General features: G+C 35.9%; 1 protein-coding gene across 3 annotated transcripts in view; it reads right to left on the minus strand.

Moving 5' to 3' along the window:
- Positions 1-1,091: 1,091 nt before the first annotated feature.
- The window catches only part of NLGN1 (neuroligin 1), a 328,188-nt gene continuing 312,021 nt past the window's right edge, over positions 1,092-17,258 (minus strand). For all 3 annotated transcript variants that reach the window (XM_027809645.2, XM_027809643.2, XM_055723666.1), the window contains 3 exons: positions 10,918-11,130; positions 5,486-6,275; positions 1,092-4,444 (listed from right to left, as the gene is read on the minus strand). In XM_027809645.2, the coding sequence (XP_027665446.1) occupies positions 3,622-4,444; positions 5,486-6,275; positions 10,918-11,130 (1,826 nt within the window). In that variant the 3' untranslated portion in view covers positions 1,092-3,621. The remainder of the gene's footprint in view (positions 4,445-5,485; positions 6,276-10,917; positions 11,131-17,258) is intronic.

The raw sequence follows: 17,258 nt of genomic DNA on the forward strand, positions 1-17,258 counted from the left end.
AATAGCTGAAATATCCAATAATTAAAGCCTTGTGAACATTGGAATCCCTGTTTATAAAGACAACAAAAACAACAACTACATTTTCTCATGGAACATGATATGCAGGTAGTTCATCCGTGCCTTGCAAGTCTTCAGTGGGGAACACCACATATAACCAACTGAGATACCATTGAGCAAAACGTGGTTTTATCTGCTTTATTTCTCCTAGAAATGTCAGCACAGCACATTATATTGCCTGTAATTTTAATAGATAAACGAGACAATGATTCCATTGTTATTTTTTTCCTCAAAATGGTAGAATACATTTTCTTAAAAAAGTCTGCAAACATATTTACAAAAGTGTGAAAGCAATAAATGCAGGCTTTTTATATTTTTACTGAACTTCCAAAGACTGACTGATATCCTAATTTTATTGGAGATCTGGTCCAAGGGTGATACAAGCAATTAACTATCACACTCAGTTTTGCTTTCTTGTAGGCTACCGTGGAAAACAAAACACATAAATATTTTAAAAAGAACAAACTTATATTCCGTGAAGCATAATGAAGATATTCCAAAACCATTTCCTACATTTTTATGTTGTTTCAGCTTTAAAACATCTCTTGGTCTTTCTTAATGTTGTGTTAAAATGTGGGACACCATCCTACTTTTGGAAAGCCAGCTGCTGCAAAGTAATTGTAAAGTAACCATCAAAATATCATTCACAGTATCTGCATCACAGGAATGGACTTCTTTTGTTTTCAAACAGGAGTGACAAAATCTGTGTTGCTGCCTTCATCTTTCACATTTTAAATACGATTGGCTGACAAAAATAAAGTGTAGTGTCATGCTTGGTTTACCTAAATCATTTATTTTGTAACTAATAAAAGTAAACAATTACCAGATACTGTATATATAGAGATATATAGATATATGGCCACAAATAAACTATAGTAGAAAGTTATTTTGGTTTTGATAAAGTTAAGAAAAGCACATAAAATCATATTTCATGAATATCTTGGTTTATGGCCATCAATATTTTTGTATTTTTTTGTTTTGTTTCATCAACATAGCAAAATACAATCTTCCTATTAAACAATAATTATCAGATGGCAGACAATTCTTTTTATTGGTTTACATTGGCAGGTCACAGTCTAAAAGCACAACCACATCAGGCAGAAATTGCACACAGACCACCCTGGATTTTGAAGACTAATTTTTATGCTTCTACGAAAAAAGCTTAATTTAAGAAAGGGGACTCTAACAAGCACTAATTAAATACATGGATTTCCTTTTTTTTTTTTTTTTTTTTTTTTCAATAGCCAAATAAAATGACTGAAATTGCAGTACTTTATTTTGCTTTCAGCTTCCGTTCTAACATTTGTGCTTGATGTTAGCAAACATGTTTTGAACTTCCTAGAACTGTTTGTAGAAGTTGAATCACCCAAATAAAACCCAGGTGATTTTTTTTCCCATCACGGAATACTGCAGATTTATTTCAATTAGGCCTGTTCCTTGGGGATTTTTTAGTGTTGATATTTGCTTTTTTAACTTATATCTGAAAACTAGGGGAGATCTGAATGTAATGCTATGACACCATACTGTCACAACGTCAGTATTTCTGTAAGAAATGGTTGTAGGTGGGACTGGCCCATAAATATGCAGTTGTATTAGTTGTAGAAGGCATGCTCATGTCTTCAAAAACCAGACTGGTCTTAAGATATTACTCTTTATTTGAGACAGTTACCATTACTTCATTAAAAAATGACAAAACAGCAATAAACATTTTAGCTCTTTAATGAGCAAAGATCAGGTCTCTTAGCATTGGAATAATATTCGTTATCCAGATTATCTTTATTTCACTCAGTGACCAGTAATGTGGCCAAAAAGTACAAAGTAATTTTCCATCAAGTAGTATACAATTTTTGTGTGTAATAAGCTTTCATTCTTGAAAAAGAGTAACTGAAAAGAAATGTTTCTGTTACTGCAGTTAGTTTGTCAGAGAAAGTTCTTCGCATTATCTTACAAACTATCAAAATTGCTAGTAATTTGAAAAAATGTAAAAAAAAATCACATAACTTTAGTCTAATAGAAATATAGTACAGGTAAGAGAGAAAGTATTTATCAGGGATGTGCTCTTAAGTCCATCTCAATTATTTCTTTTATATAAATGTACATCTGATTACATATACAAACACTTTGAAAGGACTGTGGTATATAATTACTGGAAAGCAACAGGGGAACGAAAAATTTCTTGTGGTTTTAGAACATTTGTTTCACACAAACATATGTAGTGTTCAGATTTTAAAATTTCCAGTTGTTGGCTCTCTCCCCGTTCTTACATACCCTCTTATTCTACACTGTCGCCATCTGGTCTAGAGAATTCATTTGAATGGCAAAGCTAACGTATAGCAAAAAGGGAATTAACTCTATATTAAAGTATTATAAGTAAACTTTGTAACATGCAAACATGAGTTTAAACAAGAAACTGAAAGGTGTAATCAGAGTGGTAATACTGGGGCATTTTTATATTGCAAAATACCATTGCAATTAATTTTTTGGACACACTTTACCAATTTAAACAAAGCATATCATAACTAAATCATAGCAAATTATAAATCCTTCATTAAAGGAGAATCCATTAGAGTTATAGTTACGTTAAAGTTAGAAATTATTCAGGTGGAAAGGAAAAAGAACATTAATAATACAGATTTTTTGTCTGGGATTCCTATCAGTGCAGATTCAACACTGCATACCTAGAATGCCGTAAGTACCTTTCAAGAACTGTTGCAATTCCTTCTGTTTCTGAAGCTACCATGAAATATTTTACTGTGATTACTTTTGCCCCTTTCAAAAAAAACCAAACCAAACCCCAAAAAAAACTTCTTTAGGTTGTGCCAATTGATGAAGAAAGCTTCTATTAAAAACTCCAATGGGATGAGAAGAATTTTAATTACGGCTTAATCAGCAGCACAGCCACCAAGCATATAAATTATCATGCACATCGTGCTAAAAATATCCAGTTTCCTTTATTCCCACAACTTTTATACTGACAGCACTTATGTGATAATGTTGTACCTGCCAGGCTGTAAAACTTCTTTGACTGGCAGATTTCAGCATGAGCCCCTTTCTAAGGCCTTAACAGCATTGGTGCTTTGTGTACTTATTCAAATGTAAATATGGTCTACACAAGAAAACAGGTCCAAATAAAAATTGGTGAAAATTATCTGACATTCCATTACTGTGTCCCTTGTGCATATTTATAGGTTTTTAAAATTTTCAGTCATAGTTCTTTCCTGTTTGTGTTGCACATGCCTAATTCCATTACGTAACTTAAATCTTCAAAAAATTAATACTTGAATGTGAATGAAAAAGTATCATTCAGGACAACTGCTTCAAGCAATTGCAAACAGTTGGGTTTTTTTTGTTTTTTCTTTTCTTTTGTTTGTTTGTTTCTTAAGTTCATTTGATATATGTACAATTCATTTTTTTCAAAACCCCAAAAGTTCTTGATATGTATATTCACATAATATTCCTCCATATTTAAATAGTAAGAGTCTTGTAGGTTGAAAGCCAAGTAATCTTCAGTAATATCACCTACTGTAATCCATCAAAAAATAAAGTTTGTTTCATCTTGTCTGGCTATACCCTGGTTGTTGAGTGTGAATGGGGGTGGGGATGAGGATGGGGCAGTGTATTGTTCTGTCCTCCGGTAAATGTATTGAATGTGTGTAGGGGTTGAATCCCTGGTATAGTGTTGGGGATCATTGTGATGGTGTTGGGTGTCATTAAGGGAATATCATCAGGAGACCTTCTCATAGCTAGCGTGTAGTCTGGGGGACAGGCGGTCCTAAGAACCACCTCATGTGGATGGATGGACTCACATTCATGATCCAAGTCAGTGTGCTTCATTTGGAGGGACATTATCTCCTCTTCTTGTGCATGGGTTAGGTCATTGGTAGTAGTACGTTGTGGGCTACATCTCCTGTGAACATCGTGTCTCCGCTTGTCTTTTTTGTAGTACAATGCTGCAAAGGCCAAAATGTTCAGGAACAGCAAAGATGCACCAACTGCGATAGTAACACTCAATTCTGTTGAATAGTCCCTTTGATCCACTGAAAATGGGCTTGGCTGTTGTTTGGGATCATCTTGTTTGGCTGTAGGAAAGGCTGAAGTAACAGAAACAGAATTTTTCCTTGTTGGTCTGAAAGTATTATCAGTTGATGGCACTTTAGTTGTGGTAGAGGTATACTGTGAAATGTCGTTAAGATTGTGCAGATGAGGTACCAGTTCCAGCCAAAGGTTCACTTTATTGGCCCTATAATGTTCTTTAACTCGTGGTTTTAATCCAATGTGAAGATACAGTTGGTCTTTCTGAGAATATCTGGTCCATGCTACTTCTTCAAAACGATTTGGCTTTGTATGGATGAATTTTGTATCTTGCGGCACTGGTTGATTTGGGTCACTAAAAAAAAGATAATCTCCAATGTTACAAAGTATTTCAAAAGGAATTATAAAATTAACATAATTAAAATTTTATACTTAATGTTGAAGTCTGCCTTTGGACAGAGCAGAATGCTATTTCCTAAAATTAGAGGCCTTAATAATCTTTATTAGAAACAGCATTATGCAAACGAACCCTTATTTTACATAGATGACTGCGAAATGCCTGGCTCCCCAAAATGCTAGCATCTCACACAGGGAAATCTTTCGCTGCTGAGGGCAGACTGCCAGCAATGCGGTAAAGTGGACAAATATCTATGAGACACTAGCGCGAGAGGAGATTAAGTTTTACTTTTTTTTTTTTTTTTTTTTTTTTTTTTTTTTTTTTAGTAACATAAAGCTCGTGAGGCTCAGCATTTCAGTTCAATGAAGTATCTGTGGCCTTCCAGAAAGGGCACAGATTCTCCTTCTGTGAAAGACCGTGGCAGGGCCTAACTCAGTATAACACATAATGACTTAAGAGTCCAATGGCCAAAGGTGGAAATGTGTTTTGAACTACCAGTGAAAGAAGAATTAATGACAATAACAAGATTTTTCAATTTTAAAGTTACATATTTAACGGTCAGAACTGTCAGTTTGAAACAAAATATTAAAATAAGGCTTATTATATTTGATGCAATATTTATGTACTTTTCTGTCTCATGGGATGAAAATATCAGTGCTGGGGTAGAATCAGTTACTAATGTAACAATTTTTAACTATACACATATGTTAATGCTTACTTTTGCACTTTTCTGGGCATCACTTAATTATTTTTATGTAAAAAGTATTTTTTTAATTTTTTCACACAGAATATTCACAAAGATTATTTTTTTCCCTCTTTTTGCTAGAATGTGTAAGTGAGCCTAGGGACATCACAATAAACATAAATATCCAACCCAGTTCTTAATCTCTTATTCATCCTACAAGCACAGAGGCATTCCCAAGGGAGACAGCAAAAGGAAAGTACTGCATCATCATATCCTGAGTTTGTATACAAGACTATTTGCTGTCTGGTACTCACCCAGTTTTTGCAAAGTTTGTCCAGTACGTCATCACCACTGCACTTAGCATGACGTCATTTTTGGAGAAATTACAAGGAAATAATTCAGTAGGACCAATCATGGGGATTCCTAGTACATAAGGAACCTCATCTCCATGGGCTGCATCTGCCCATGCAGGTACCTGATCCGTCTGGCAATGATGGTAGAAGGCATAGAAATATGTAGGCGATCCAAAATTTGAGTGGAGATCTGCTGTAGCCACTGCTGGTGCAACCCACTGGTGATCAGTAAACAAAGCCAGCAGTGTTTTCCTTCTGGTCTCAGGATTGTGTCGATCTGCCCAGTCCGTGTACATAAATTTAATAGTTTCCCTCAATATATCTTTGCCTTCAGGGTATCCGTATAAGTTATCAACAAAATTCGAAACTGCAAAGTCAAAATCACTAGCTGATATGCCGTCTTCGCTATCCACAATATTTTCAACAAATTTTAACCCTTCCCCTTGGTTAACTCCCAACATAATGTCATAATTGAGGAATTCTCCTTGTTCCATCAATATCTGAGGATCATCTGGTATCACATCGCCATCAATTACTGGTCCAAAGGCTATATGGTATCTTGCTGGTTGAATGTCCTGGTCGACAAGTTCTCTATAAGGCTTCTTCTGTAGACATTCTACCAGTTCTACAGTGTCTGACATGTTGCAACCAACTTTTGTAGCCAACATCCTGGCATATTTTGCAGGCTGAAAACTAACTGCCCAGCTGGAGAGAGCTGTTCCACTTTGAGCTATTGCTCTTTGAAAAAGTCCTGTGGGGAGAAATATTTAAAAACTACTGAAGTGACCTTGAAACAGCTATGTACTTGAAAGATTCAAAGCAGTTCTTTGAAACAATAAAAAACTTTAACAGAGGTTTAACTTGCATCTTAACAGTACTTAAAAACACAATATATTGAGATCTGACTGTCCTTGTACCTACAGGTAATGTATACAAAATAAATGCAATATGCGCAGAAACTGAAGCAAATGATTCTACCTCAATGTAGTACAGCCGAGGAACAGATTTTCAAAAGAAACTCAGGAAGAAAAAGAAGTGCCATTACCTTATGTGGGATTGCCTATTCAACCTAATAGCTTGAAAGAAATTCCGAAAGTTAAAGCAATTTTTAAGTTGGAGAAAAAACCAACAAGTCTCTGAAATGGATGGAATTTCTGGGTATTGTTCAAGCCATCAGCAGCATGCATGGATACCACTATGTGTTAAATAAACCTAATATACTGATTTTTTACGTTTTGTTTGGGATTAAACTTGATTTGAGAGGTGCTGTGCTTTTGAATTGTGTATCACAGCAAAAGTTTATATTCTGGAGTAATAGATGAGAAGGTACGAGGCAGCCATTAAATTTATAAGTGTCTAAGTCAAGATCCTTTCTTGTAAGGATTTTTTTAAAATGCAGGTTTATAGCGATCACACTTATTTAAAAAGGGAAATGATATATTTTACACTATTTAGCTTTGTAAATCACCAATTTAAACAAATGTTCAGGTATTCATTTAGGGGAGAGACAGAGTATAATGATCTGGCACTGCGTATAAACTTGTAGCAAATCCCAAAGACTTCAATACAATTAATTTGAATTTGTGCTGATTTAACTAGAACTCTGGACCAGGAACTCTGCTCACAGAAATGACAAAATATATTTAAATTGACATTTCCCTCTCCCTTTTGTAAGTGTATTTGAGTACATCGTTGGATGACAGCCTTACCCCCTTGTAGTAAATGAATCAATCCCATTTTTTTGCTATTAACTTTAATGCTATCATAACTCCATCCTTGTTCCTATAATTCCTGTGCTCCCTTTGTGTTGGGGCTTTGCCTTTTCCTGCTTCCTTTGGGGAGGGTAGTTCGGGTTCTGAAAGATACTTTAAGTCTGAACCTTGTGCAAAATAATGCTCGTCTGTAATGTCAGAAACTTGGACTATATTTAGGTAACTGTGACCTTTCTGTGTTTTTCATTGTCATGGAAGTATATCCAGTTCATTTCAGTAGCGCATCTTTTGCAGTAATGACTGGAAAATATTTTATACTGGACCCTATGTCCTATAGCTTACTGTGGGTAATCCAAAACAGTCTATACCATATGTAAGCAATGCTGATTTAAGATATATGGGTCAAAATTTGGTTTTACTTATACTGATAGGCACCTGGAGTAATTCCACTGACTTTGGTAGAGTTGCTGAGGGACTGGAAGTGACATCTGGCCTCACTCACTTAATTTTGCTAAGAATGTATCTTTAGTCCAATGCTTGATGACTAGGCTGGATACTCCCACTAAAGGAATTGGCATTAAGGTGCTCAGCTCACCTCAGAATTTTATTCCAATAATGCAAAAGATGGCTTTTACTCTGGTAAGTAACATATTTCTATTAAAAAACTTCCATAGCCTCTTAATCAAGTCAGAGACATGCCTTTACAGCCTCCGTTGCGGTACCAGACCCCGTACACTCAGAAGTTAGTTGGAATCAGTCACTGGCAGGAAAGGTTTTACAAACTTCTGAGGAATTTTAAAATCATTCTGGACTGTTATTAGGTCAAAATCCAAACATCTTAAAATTAGATAGGTGCAGGGACTGAAACATGTAAACTCAAGCCTCTCCTTAAATTTATGAGAAGTCATATCCAGAATATTATTTTCTTGCAAGATTTGAGTAAAAAATAAGAAAGAACTTTAGGTATAAAGGCAAGTAAAAATGTATTTGCATGTTTATAAGGTCAGAAATTGAGCTAGTATAAATCAGCTCAAAATCGGTGGAATTACTGTAGAGGATCCAGGCATTGTAATAAATGTAACTAAATGACAAACCTGAATTTTCACAAAGATGTATGTCATGATACTTCATAATCTTTCTTTTTTGGCATATCGTGTAAATCTATTTTTATTGCTTTATTAAATATCTCTGAACAAGGACAGAAAGTGTAAGCTACATATTAAGAAAATGCTGATATAAACACTATGGCCTGCTAAGTGCTACATAAACATTAAATGTTGGATTAAGTAAAAGTGGTCAAGTCCTCTGGCAATAAAGTTATCTTAGGAAATGAAACTAAATATTCCTCCTTCTGCTGAAGAATGCTTACAGAAATATTCCTCCTCTCAAGCCATTTGGTGAGAAATGAACAAGAGTATGAAAAATTATTTTCATTCTGTCACATAATTCCTGGTAGAAACTGGTATCACACAGGACGGAGAACCACATTTTTATCTGATAATGTGTATGCTTATTATGGCTGGTGGGCTGTAGACTGATGGAAAGAAGATTTAAATGTTCAATGAACCATACTGTTTTATGACTCCTATTCAAAGTCTTATCAAAGTAAATAATAATGACATTCTGCATATACTCATCTACATTTTTCAGAGCACTTTCTGAAGATGGGTGCTGTTGTGCCCACTTGCAGATGGGCAGCTATGAACAGCACCATCCTGAAATAGGCTGAATGCTTCCTCTGAACTACCAAGGGATCCTTTCAAAGGGAAACGATGCAAAGAGAGCATCCACATTTATAGCTTATGAAAGAGACTGGGTAATAAAGTGAAACAAAAGGTTTTTTTAAAAAATCTTGGAATATTTGAAAATATTTGAAAACTTGCAATAACTTTTCATATTTGAAACTAACCAATTTTTAATGTAATACTTTTTTTTTTTTTTAATGGCAGGTCTAACCCTCCCCAAATGAAACATAACATACATGGGGGAGTGGCACATTGTTCTGTTTAATCCAAATTTCAGTAAAGCATGTTTTTGCTTTCTTATAAAAGAAATCCTCAGACATTTACTTTTACAATTGGATTTTAAGTATTCATCGGGTAAGCCCTCTCCAGTCCCCTCCCAAATCCTCTGATCTGCTGTGCTTCAAATTACTGCATCAGTTTCCCCAAATTCTGCTCCTGGCAGAATTCTGGCCATGTGTTAGAATAGGACAGGGTAAAATTTGCTAAGGAGAGGCAACACACGACTGTCCAGATATTATAAATGTGGCATTTTGCATTAATGTCATGTTACATTAGGAAGATTAAGATTAAGACTGCGAGGATAAACCAGGTCTCCTCATTCAACCTTAAGCTAAATCCCCTATGACAAAAGTTATTTTTATGAGTTCTGATGAAAAAAGATGGTGCAGTGTGACCCTCAGATTACAGTGTAACAAGGTAATGCTTACATCTTGTTCTTATAGGCCAGATTATAAATATGTCTTATTTAAGTGCAGGTGTTTATGGAAAAAAAAGATTACATTAAAAATCAAATTGTAGAAATAGACTAGAATTTAATCACAGTCTATTTTCCACTAGACTTTTCTTGTAAAAGCTGTATTTTTCTCTCATTTGAAATAGTGTAAAGGCCTGATCTAAAGAGTCACTTCTATTGACCTCAGTGGGCTCTGCATCATGACTTTGGGTAAATGCAGCTCTTTTAATGTCAGTGGAATTATTTTTTTATGACTGGCCTATTAGTTCCCCATGGAGATACAGCAATATAAATTAGTGGAGGATCGTATGCACAGGGCACAGTGTGATGTCCCTGGTAAAACTAAACAATACAAATAAAAATGTGTGAAAACAGTGAGACAAAAGTACTGTGATCAATAAGCAATAGCCATGCAAATGAGAGAAACTGTGTGAAACTGTGGTGCAAAAATCATAGGAAAAAAAATTGGGTGCCTCAAACAGCATGCTTTTAATTTCCTGCTGTCTGCCTCAACTAGAGAGAAAAAGTGTTAGTTATGGAATAGGAAAAAACACATAGAAAAAAATCCATTTTCAACTTGGATGCTTTGACAATTTTGGATCATGCATGCAAAACATTCAACCATTCTTTTATTAGATGACAGCAAGTGAAGTTCATGCAGTTTCAGACAAAGGATTTCTGAACTAGGTACTTGTTTCCTTCACACAAAATAATAGTTTTAAGCATTTCAGCTGTTAGCCTGAAAAAAAAAAAACCAAAAAAACCCCACAACCAACCACCTGTGTCATTTTACTTTTTTTTAAAGTTTGCTCATCATGAGAAACTAAACATGCCTTTCATGACAGTCTGAATATAGATGACCTCATCTACTGTGAGCATGACTGACTGGTTTTCCAAAAAGGACACCCTTAGGTAGGAAAGAAAAGAGACAAAAATGGTGCACTGAGAAAATGCTGTTCAGAAGCCTGCTATAAAGTGTTCCTACAAAGCTCCATAGGAAAAAGAAGAAAGTGACCCAAAATTTAAACATGCACAGAAGAGCTCGGGGAGAAGGCAACTTGTACAGCCTTTAAAAAGTTTGCTTAATATTGAGCTGAACTCAACAGTTCATAGGAACAAAGAGAATATACAGAGCATCACATAGTACTAATGGCAGTGGCATGCAGACACCAAAATTGTCAAAATTTGCAACCTGCATAATACCTTTGGTTGAATTGCTCCAACGGTTACCTTCAGAATAATGGGATAAAGTCAACAGATTGACGCATGAACCGCCTGCACCAGATCCAAAAACTGTTATTCTTAATGGGTCACCACCAAAGAACCCAATATTTTCACTAGTCCATCGCAAAGCTTGAATTAGATCAAGGAGGCCATAGTTTCCTTTTGCTGCTTGGTCCCCAGTGCTCAAAAAACCTGTGAATGTAAATGAAAAAAGAAAGGGTTAGCAAGTGCTCTTCTGGGTGACCCCGTTGCAATTTTCTAAGTACGATTTCAAAAGTATGTGCCATTAAATAATATGCAACAATTTTCCATATTCACTGGACAACAATTTGCAATTTTGCACTCTTCGTGAAACAAGTTACTTGGTATTCACTCTTTTGGCTCTGGTGTTTTAACGTAGGGAAGATGAACATACATCCCAAGCAAAATACTCTTCTAAGTCTTAACAGGTCACAACATATTGCTCCCAAAGACGTCCTCTTGATTGTACTAAGTTTAAGAGAAAAGGTTTAGCAAACAGATACACTGCAGTCATTTTCTAAATTATCTGGTCAACTGTGAATTGCACTTCTATACCCAGATGCAGCCACGGACTTTGCGCATGCCAGAGGTAACAGTTCCCCTTCTCTGTTAACAGACTGTGTTCGGTCATATCCCGACAACACGCTGTCTTTTCCTTTTTTCTCCCCCACAAATATGCAGCTTATGTCACAGGACAAGCTGGGTTGAACAATATGAGCAGCTCTCAACTCCCTGAGCTCTATCCCATAGTCATTAACCTGAGTTAATTGAATCTACGATAAATGCATAAAGACAATTTAAGTTGTTTCCATGACCCCTTAACATCAAAAAGATAAGAGCTCAGGGGTAATCTGGAGAGCACGAGAATTGCTCCCTTTAATTCATACTGGAAGGAAAATGGCAGAATGTATCAGGTACGGGAACGACTGTTTTACACTTTACTCCCAGCAGTATTATCATATTTCGTATTACTGTCATTCTTGTCATTACAGCCTGCTGACTCTAAAAGGGGGACAATAAGAACTTGGAAGAAAGTCTTTGCTGATAAAAGACATTGCTTTGCTTTTGGATCACATTTGTTGACATTTCCAAGTTTCTCAGCTTAATAAACAAATGTTTAAATAATACCAGCATTATGAAGTAGCCCAGCACCTCCATTTGCATATCAAACTGATTTAATGCTCAATAAATTGGCAGTGTAACTGTTTTTCAGTACATGCTTTGTAGAGAAATGCAACCCATTACAACAATTATTTCTACATTAATTAGATATTTGTGGGTCTTTTAGTCTCGTCAAAGTTCTACTGATTTAACTCTCTTGAGTGCAGACAGCCTACTCAAAAGAAGTTTACAGTAGTTTTTCAGACAAATGGCTCTCAAAGGAGTCCTACTGTTTCATTATGACAATAAAAGCAGCTTTTGAGACACTGGTAGGAAGACAGACACCTGTGCATATACATATATAACAGAAGGATTTAACAAGATTACAGGTAAGTGCATGGGTGTGCCTATATTAATGCATATAATGAACATGTCATTTGTTACTTTATTACAATTCTGATCCAACTTCAAATGGCAGGCTTACATTTTGTATTGTCATGTGAGTAGACATTTATTCTAACAGACCTTCTTTGCTGTAAACTGCACTGAAGGCTAATTGGCCTTGCTGCCTCCGTAGTTGAGCTATGGTCTGTTTAGGGTGAGCAGCTCTGTTTGTGTAGGTCAATCCTGATTTTTGTTACCATGGAGAGGGAACAGGGAAGTGGCATAAGGTGCCAGGACAGCAATTCTCCCAATTCCAGACCTAATGTACCAAGTCTAATGGGCATACTTCTTTCACTGTAGCCATAATAAATTGTTACTCTGATACTAGACTTTAAAATAATCACTGTTCTACAACTAAACCCTGCCACATTTACTACTTAACTGCATAAATAAGTAACGCAGCATCACCACCATCGAAGAAAATATCACCTTTGATATTTAGGGAAAGCCCAGAAAGGAAGTCATAAATATAATTAATTCATACTCATTTTACTATTACAGCTCAGTACTGAGATGAGATTAACATGATGTTATTTTACTCTGCTTTACTCTTTCATTTTCTTTTGTGTAGCCAGAGGGGCTGCTGTGCATGCCTATGTGAAAGGATGGTCCCAGTATAATCCTGCCTGCACAGAAGCATTCATTCCTGTCTTCGCGCTCCAGTAAAATGTTGTCCCCCATAAATAGTTTTTAAGGACACAGAGAAATGTCGTCTTTGAATCTATGATAGCAAATCTAATGAAAGCTCCCTAACCAGTCTCACTGCTTTGTCAGCCTTCATGGAGTTGAGGGATGGTACCAGTGACTGTAACAAAATTAAAATGTAGAAATTTATGGGAACTACAGGATCTTGCTGCTGCACATGCTGGGAATGTCTTCCCCCTTCTTTGAGCAAGTATACAACTGCGGAAAATCAGTGACAAATCAGTTCATCATATTAAGTGTATAAGTGACTGCACTGATTTAAGGGATTGGAGGAATGATTGGCGGTGGCAGTCCTCGAAACACAGGCAGCAATGAGATGAGAGCAGTTACAGCAGTTACCAAAACTGTACCCTAAAACAAGCCCCTCTTTGGTTTTTTTTTTCCTTTCCCTGCTTACAGATTCCCCAAGCCTGGACAGGATCTGCTCTCAGCAGAGCTGCAACATTGGTTCAAAAAGATCCCGTAGAATTCTCAAAGTGGTTCCAAGACATTTATTAGGAAAATAGATGGTAGGGTTGTAGCTGAGATACAGTGATCCCCCTGAAGGAAAACAAATGCTAACATTCAAGCTTTCTGAAAAGTTGTTTTCTTTACTCTGTATAATATGCAGCAAAGTGGGAAGCAAGTAAGTCTTTGCCTGGAAAAGCAACAGACTAAATTATAGGTAAAGCCTTAGGGCAATCCCCGGCTATTAAATGAGTTCACATCAAGCCCTGAAGCTCGACGGGGAAATGGGAAATCCTTTGGAAACTATAAATATGCTACTTCTAAAGAATCTTTGTGAAAAGAATCTTAAAAAGAGAGCAAAAGAGGAAATGTCTCCTGTTGCTCATAGAGATCAAGAACCTTGAGTTCAGTTCAGGAAATGTGCCAGAAGGGGGAGCTTTCTGTTTATTAAAAAAACCCACAACAACAACAAAAAAAACCCCACAAAACAAAACCCCAAGCAAACCAGAGAGAAAAAAAAAGGGAAGTATTAGTAATATTCTCCTCATTCATCTTTATTAGACAAATTATGACTTGTGTCCAGAGCAACAGCTCCGATGCAGAAGAAATATCTCACGCCTCCTCAGCAAGAACCACGTTGGCTGACTTCCATATCTACATAAGATGGATGATGATTGATGTTGACTTTCATGACATGAAACATTTCTATCTCATTTTTCAGAACCATAAGAAGCCTGTTAATATCGCCACCTGCTCATGCCTTTATTCTTGTATGCAGTACTATCATCATGGCTTAGAAGCATTCAGAATGTCATGAAATCAGAGATAGGACTGATAAAACAGATGATGTTTTTCTTTCCAGTTTGTGGTTTGGTTTTTTTAGTTTTGGTGGGTTTTTTTTTCCTCTAGTGAGGAGTGCCTCAGTACAGATAAATTCATCTAACTAAACACCTGTAGAGAAATGCTGTAACACACAGCATTATAGGAATATATATTCCTATCTATCTATATATGTGTGTATATATATATATAAGCACACAGACCTGTAGGTCTGTGGGTGCAATTACTTATTCCTATTTATCACTTTGATAAAACAGAGATTGCAACAATATGTTTTGTCTTTATCCCAAGAGAGCTTTCAGCATGCAATTAATATAGATACCATAGATTTCTATGTATTTCTATGACACAATCATTACACTGTGTAGATATTAAGCTAGCAATTTTGAGTCACAGAGGGGAACCTGCTCTTGCTGAAAAGGGCTTGTGTGTCTGAAAGCCTGCCTGTTTTTAAACTGTATCAGCTTGTCTATTAAAATATATTATCCCTTTCTGCAAATGCTGTCTTATTATTATCATCCCTGGATTGTCATCTCACTAAGAATGCTGCTATCATATGATACCACCTTTTGCTCTTGTAAAAAAAAGTAAATTAATCAAGACATTTGCAAAAAACCTTATTTTTGCATTATTCTCTAAAAAGGTCAGATTGAGCTAATTTTGTTCCATAATTAAGTCCTTCTACTGGAAATATTCCAATCATCAGCTGAACAATTGCTATTTTATATTCTGAATGGGGAGTTTATCTCTTCTTTTATCTCCTCTGAAGGAGCAGACTCTAATGGAATTATGGAAGTGAGGACGTGGTCTTTTGTGAGTTTAAGAAAGAGGTTTATTAAGCTCATTTGGACCATTTCTCTGTTACATGCCCATTAGACAAATAGGCAGAGTGTGTCACAACCAGGCCCTGTATTTTGGTGTTAAGATAAATTTTAATGCTTTATAGGCTTGTCTGCCTGGGTAACGATTTCTGCTTGCTATTCAGATAAATCTTTTTCTAATATGATTCCAGTGTTTTTGAAGAGTAAATAAAATAATAGAGTTGGGAAACTTAAAATATGTTCTTGAAAAGCTTAGTAGCTTGAATTATTTTAAGCTCTGGCCTAATTTGAACATTCAAATTAATGCAGAGGGGAAGGCCAAGACAGAATTTTTCCTTATGTAATGGACTGCTGCAACCCGATGATGCAGTAAAAGTCTAGGCACAGGCTGGTGGGTAGGAAAGTGCCATTTCACATCACAGAGAACCAAACCTTCCCTCTGATGAGTTCTGTCCATATAAGTGTTTCATAACCCAGCAACCTTCGTGGCTGGATGAAAGTAAGGGGCAGAATGTCTTGTTGGACAGAAAAAAAAATACGAAAAAAAAATAATAAAAAAATCTGCCTGCGAGAAAATACACAGCACCAAATGCTACTCTAAAAATAAAACACAAGAGCTTATAAAACTGGTCTGATGTGCCTAGATGTTTTTTTCAGAGCTGTATTACTGAAAGCAGTAACGCTTAAGATTTTAATATTACACACCTGTTTAGGCATGCGTTACAATAATTTAGGTATGTTTCCACTTACAATTCCCTATGCAGTCAAATGTCATATTTGATTTTGTTAAAAGCAAATGTTAAATTGTACAAGCATAAATGCATAGTGGAAGAATGCAGGACCTATTTTGAGGGAAGAAATTCTATTCCCTCTGGATTGCAAGTTCCTTCGTTAGGAGCTCAGTTTGACACCCTCTATTAATGCTGAATGGTAATTGCCATGCACAGAAAATTGCAGTTGCCCTTTAAACTCTACCTACTAAGAAATGTGAGCAAGATAAGCAAATTTTAAGCAATATGGTTAAACTTAAAGAGCATATTTGTTTTCATATTAAACATATCTTTATGTCTTTAGACAGATCTTTGAAGCTTCCTTCCAACCCAAAGCGTTCTATGATTATATGATTATATACATTATATCCATATGTTTGAAAACTTTTCACTTTTCACATAGTAAGGTTACGTGACTGGTTGCATGAAGTGTTTGAAAACTTACTTATATTTTCTGACGTCATACCATAAACTTCATAAATTAAGAATAGGTCCAGACAAGTAGCCTGCACTGATTCTTTCAGCCCACAACTCTGTTTTGGGATGTGTTAGGCTTGTATTTCTGCAGTGATCAAGTTGTGACTACTAAAAAAGCTGAATGTGCCATATAACACTGATCAAAGTGATGGGGGGAGGGGATCAGGAAGGGTTCTGGTATGAGTCCAATTTAATTGCCAGTGTTCTAGAGCTGTGGAATTTTTTATTTATATTTTTTTTAACAAAGACTATTATAGAAAAAATATCCATACATTCAGTATGGCTGGACTCTGGCTGACTTAAAAAGAACACCTCAGAAACTGAAAAGTTTTTTGTGCTATTCACATTCACACAACACACTATTCACATAACATCAGTCAGTCAGTAAAAAAAATAGGAAGCAGCTCAACTATTTCAACTGTCTTAATTAAGCTGTGTTACTGTAAGAACCATGCCTCAAGGTTAAGTATATGAACAAAAAAACATACTGCGAGTAATGCGAAACAGCTGCAGTAATTCATTAACTTACCAAACTCTAAAGTGGTGCATCTGTGAGGTAGAATTGCTTAAAAATACCAACAGTACCAATTTCACTGGCCAGTGCTATCACCCCAGCAGTTAGCCTTTTGAAATCCCCATGCATTTCACCAAGTAAATAAATTACATAATCAAATCGGTAAATATAAGAACTTGT

Source organism: Falco cherrug, chromosome 11 (assembly GCF_023634085.1).
Source record: "Falco cherrug isolate bFalChe1 chromosome 11, bFalChe1.pri, whole genome shotgun sequence".
NCBI lineage: Eukaryota > Metazoa > Chordata > Aves > Falconiformes > Falconidae > Falco > Falco cherrug.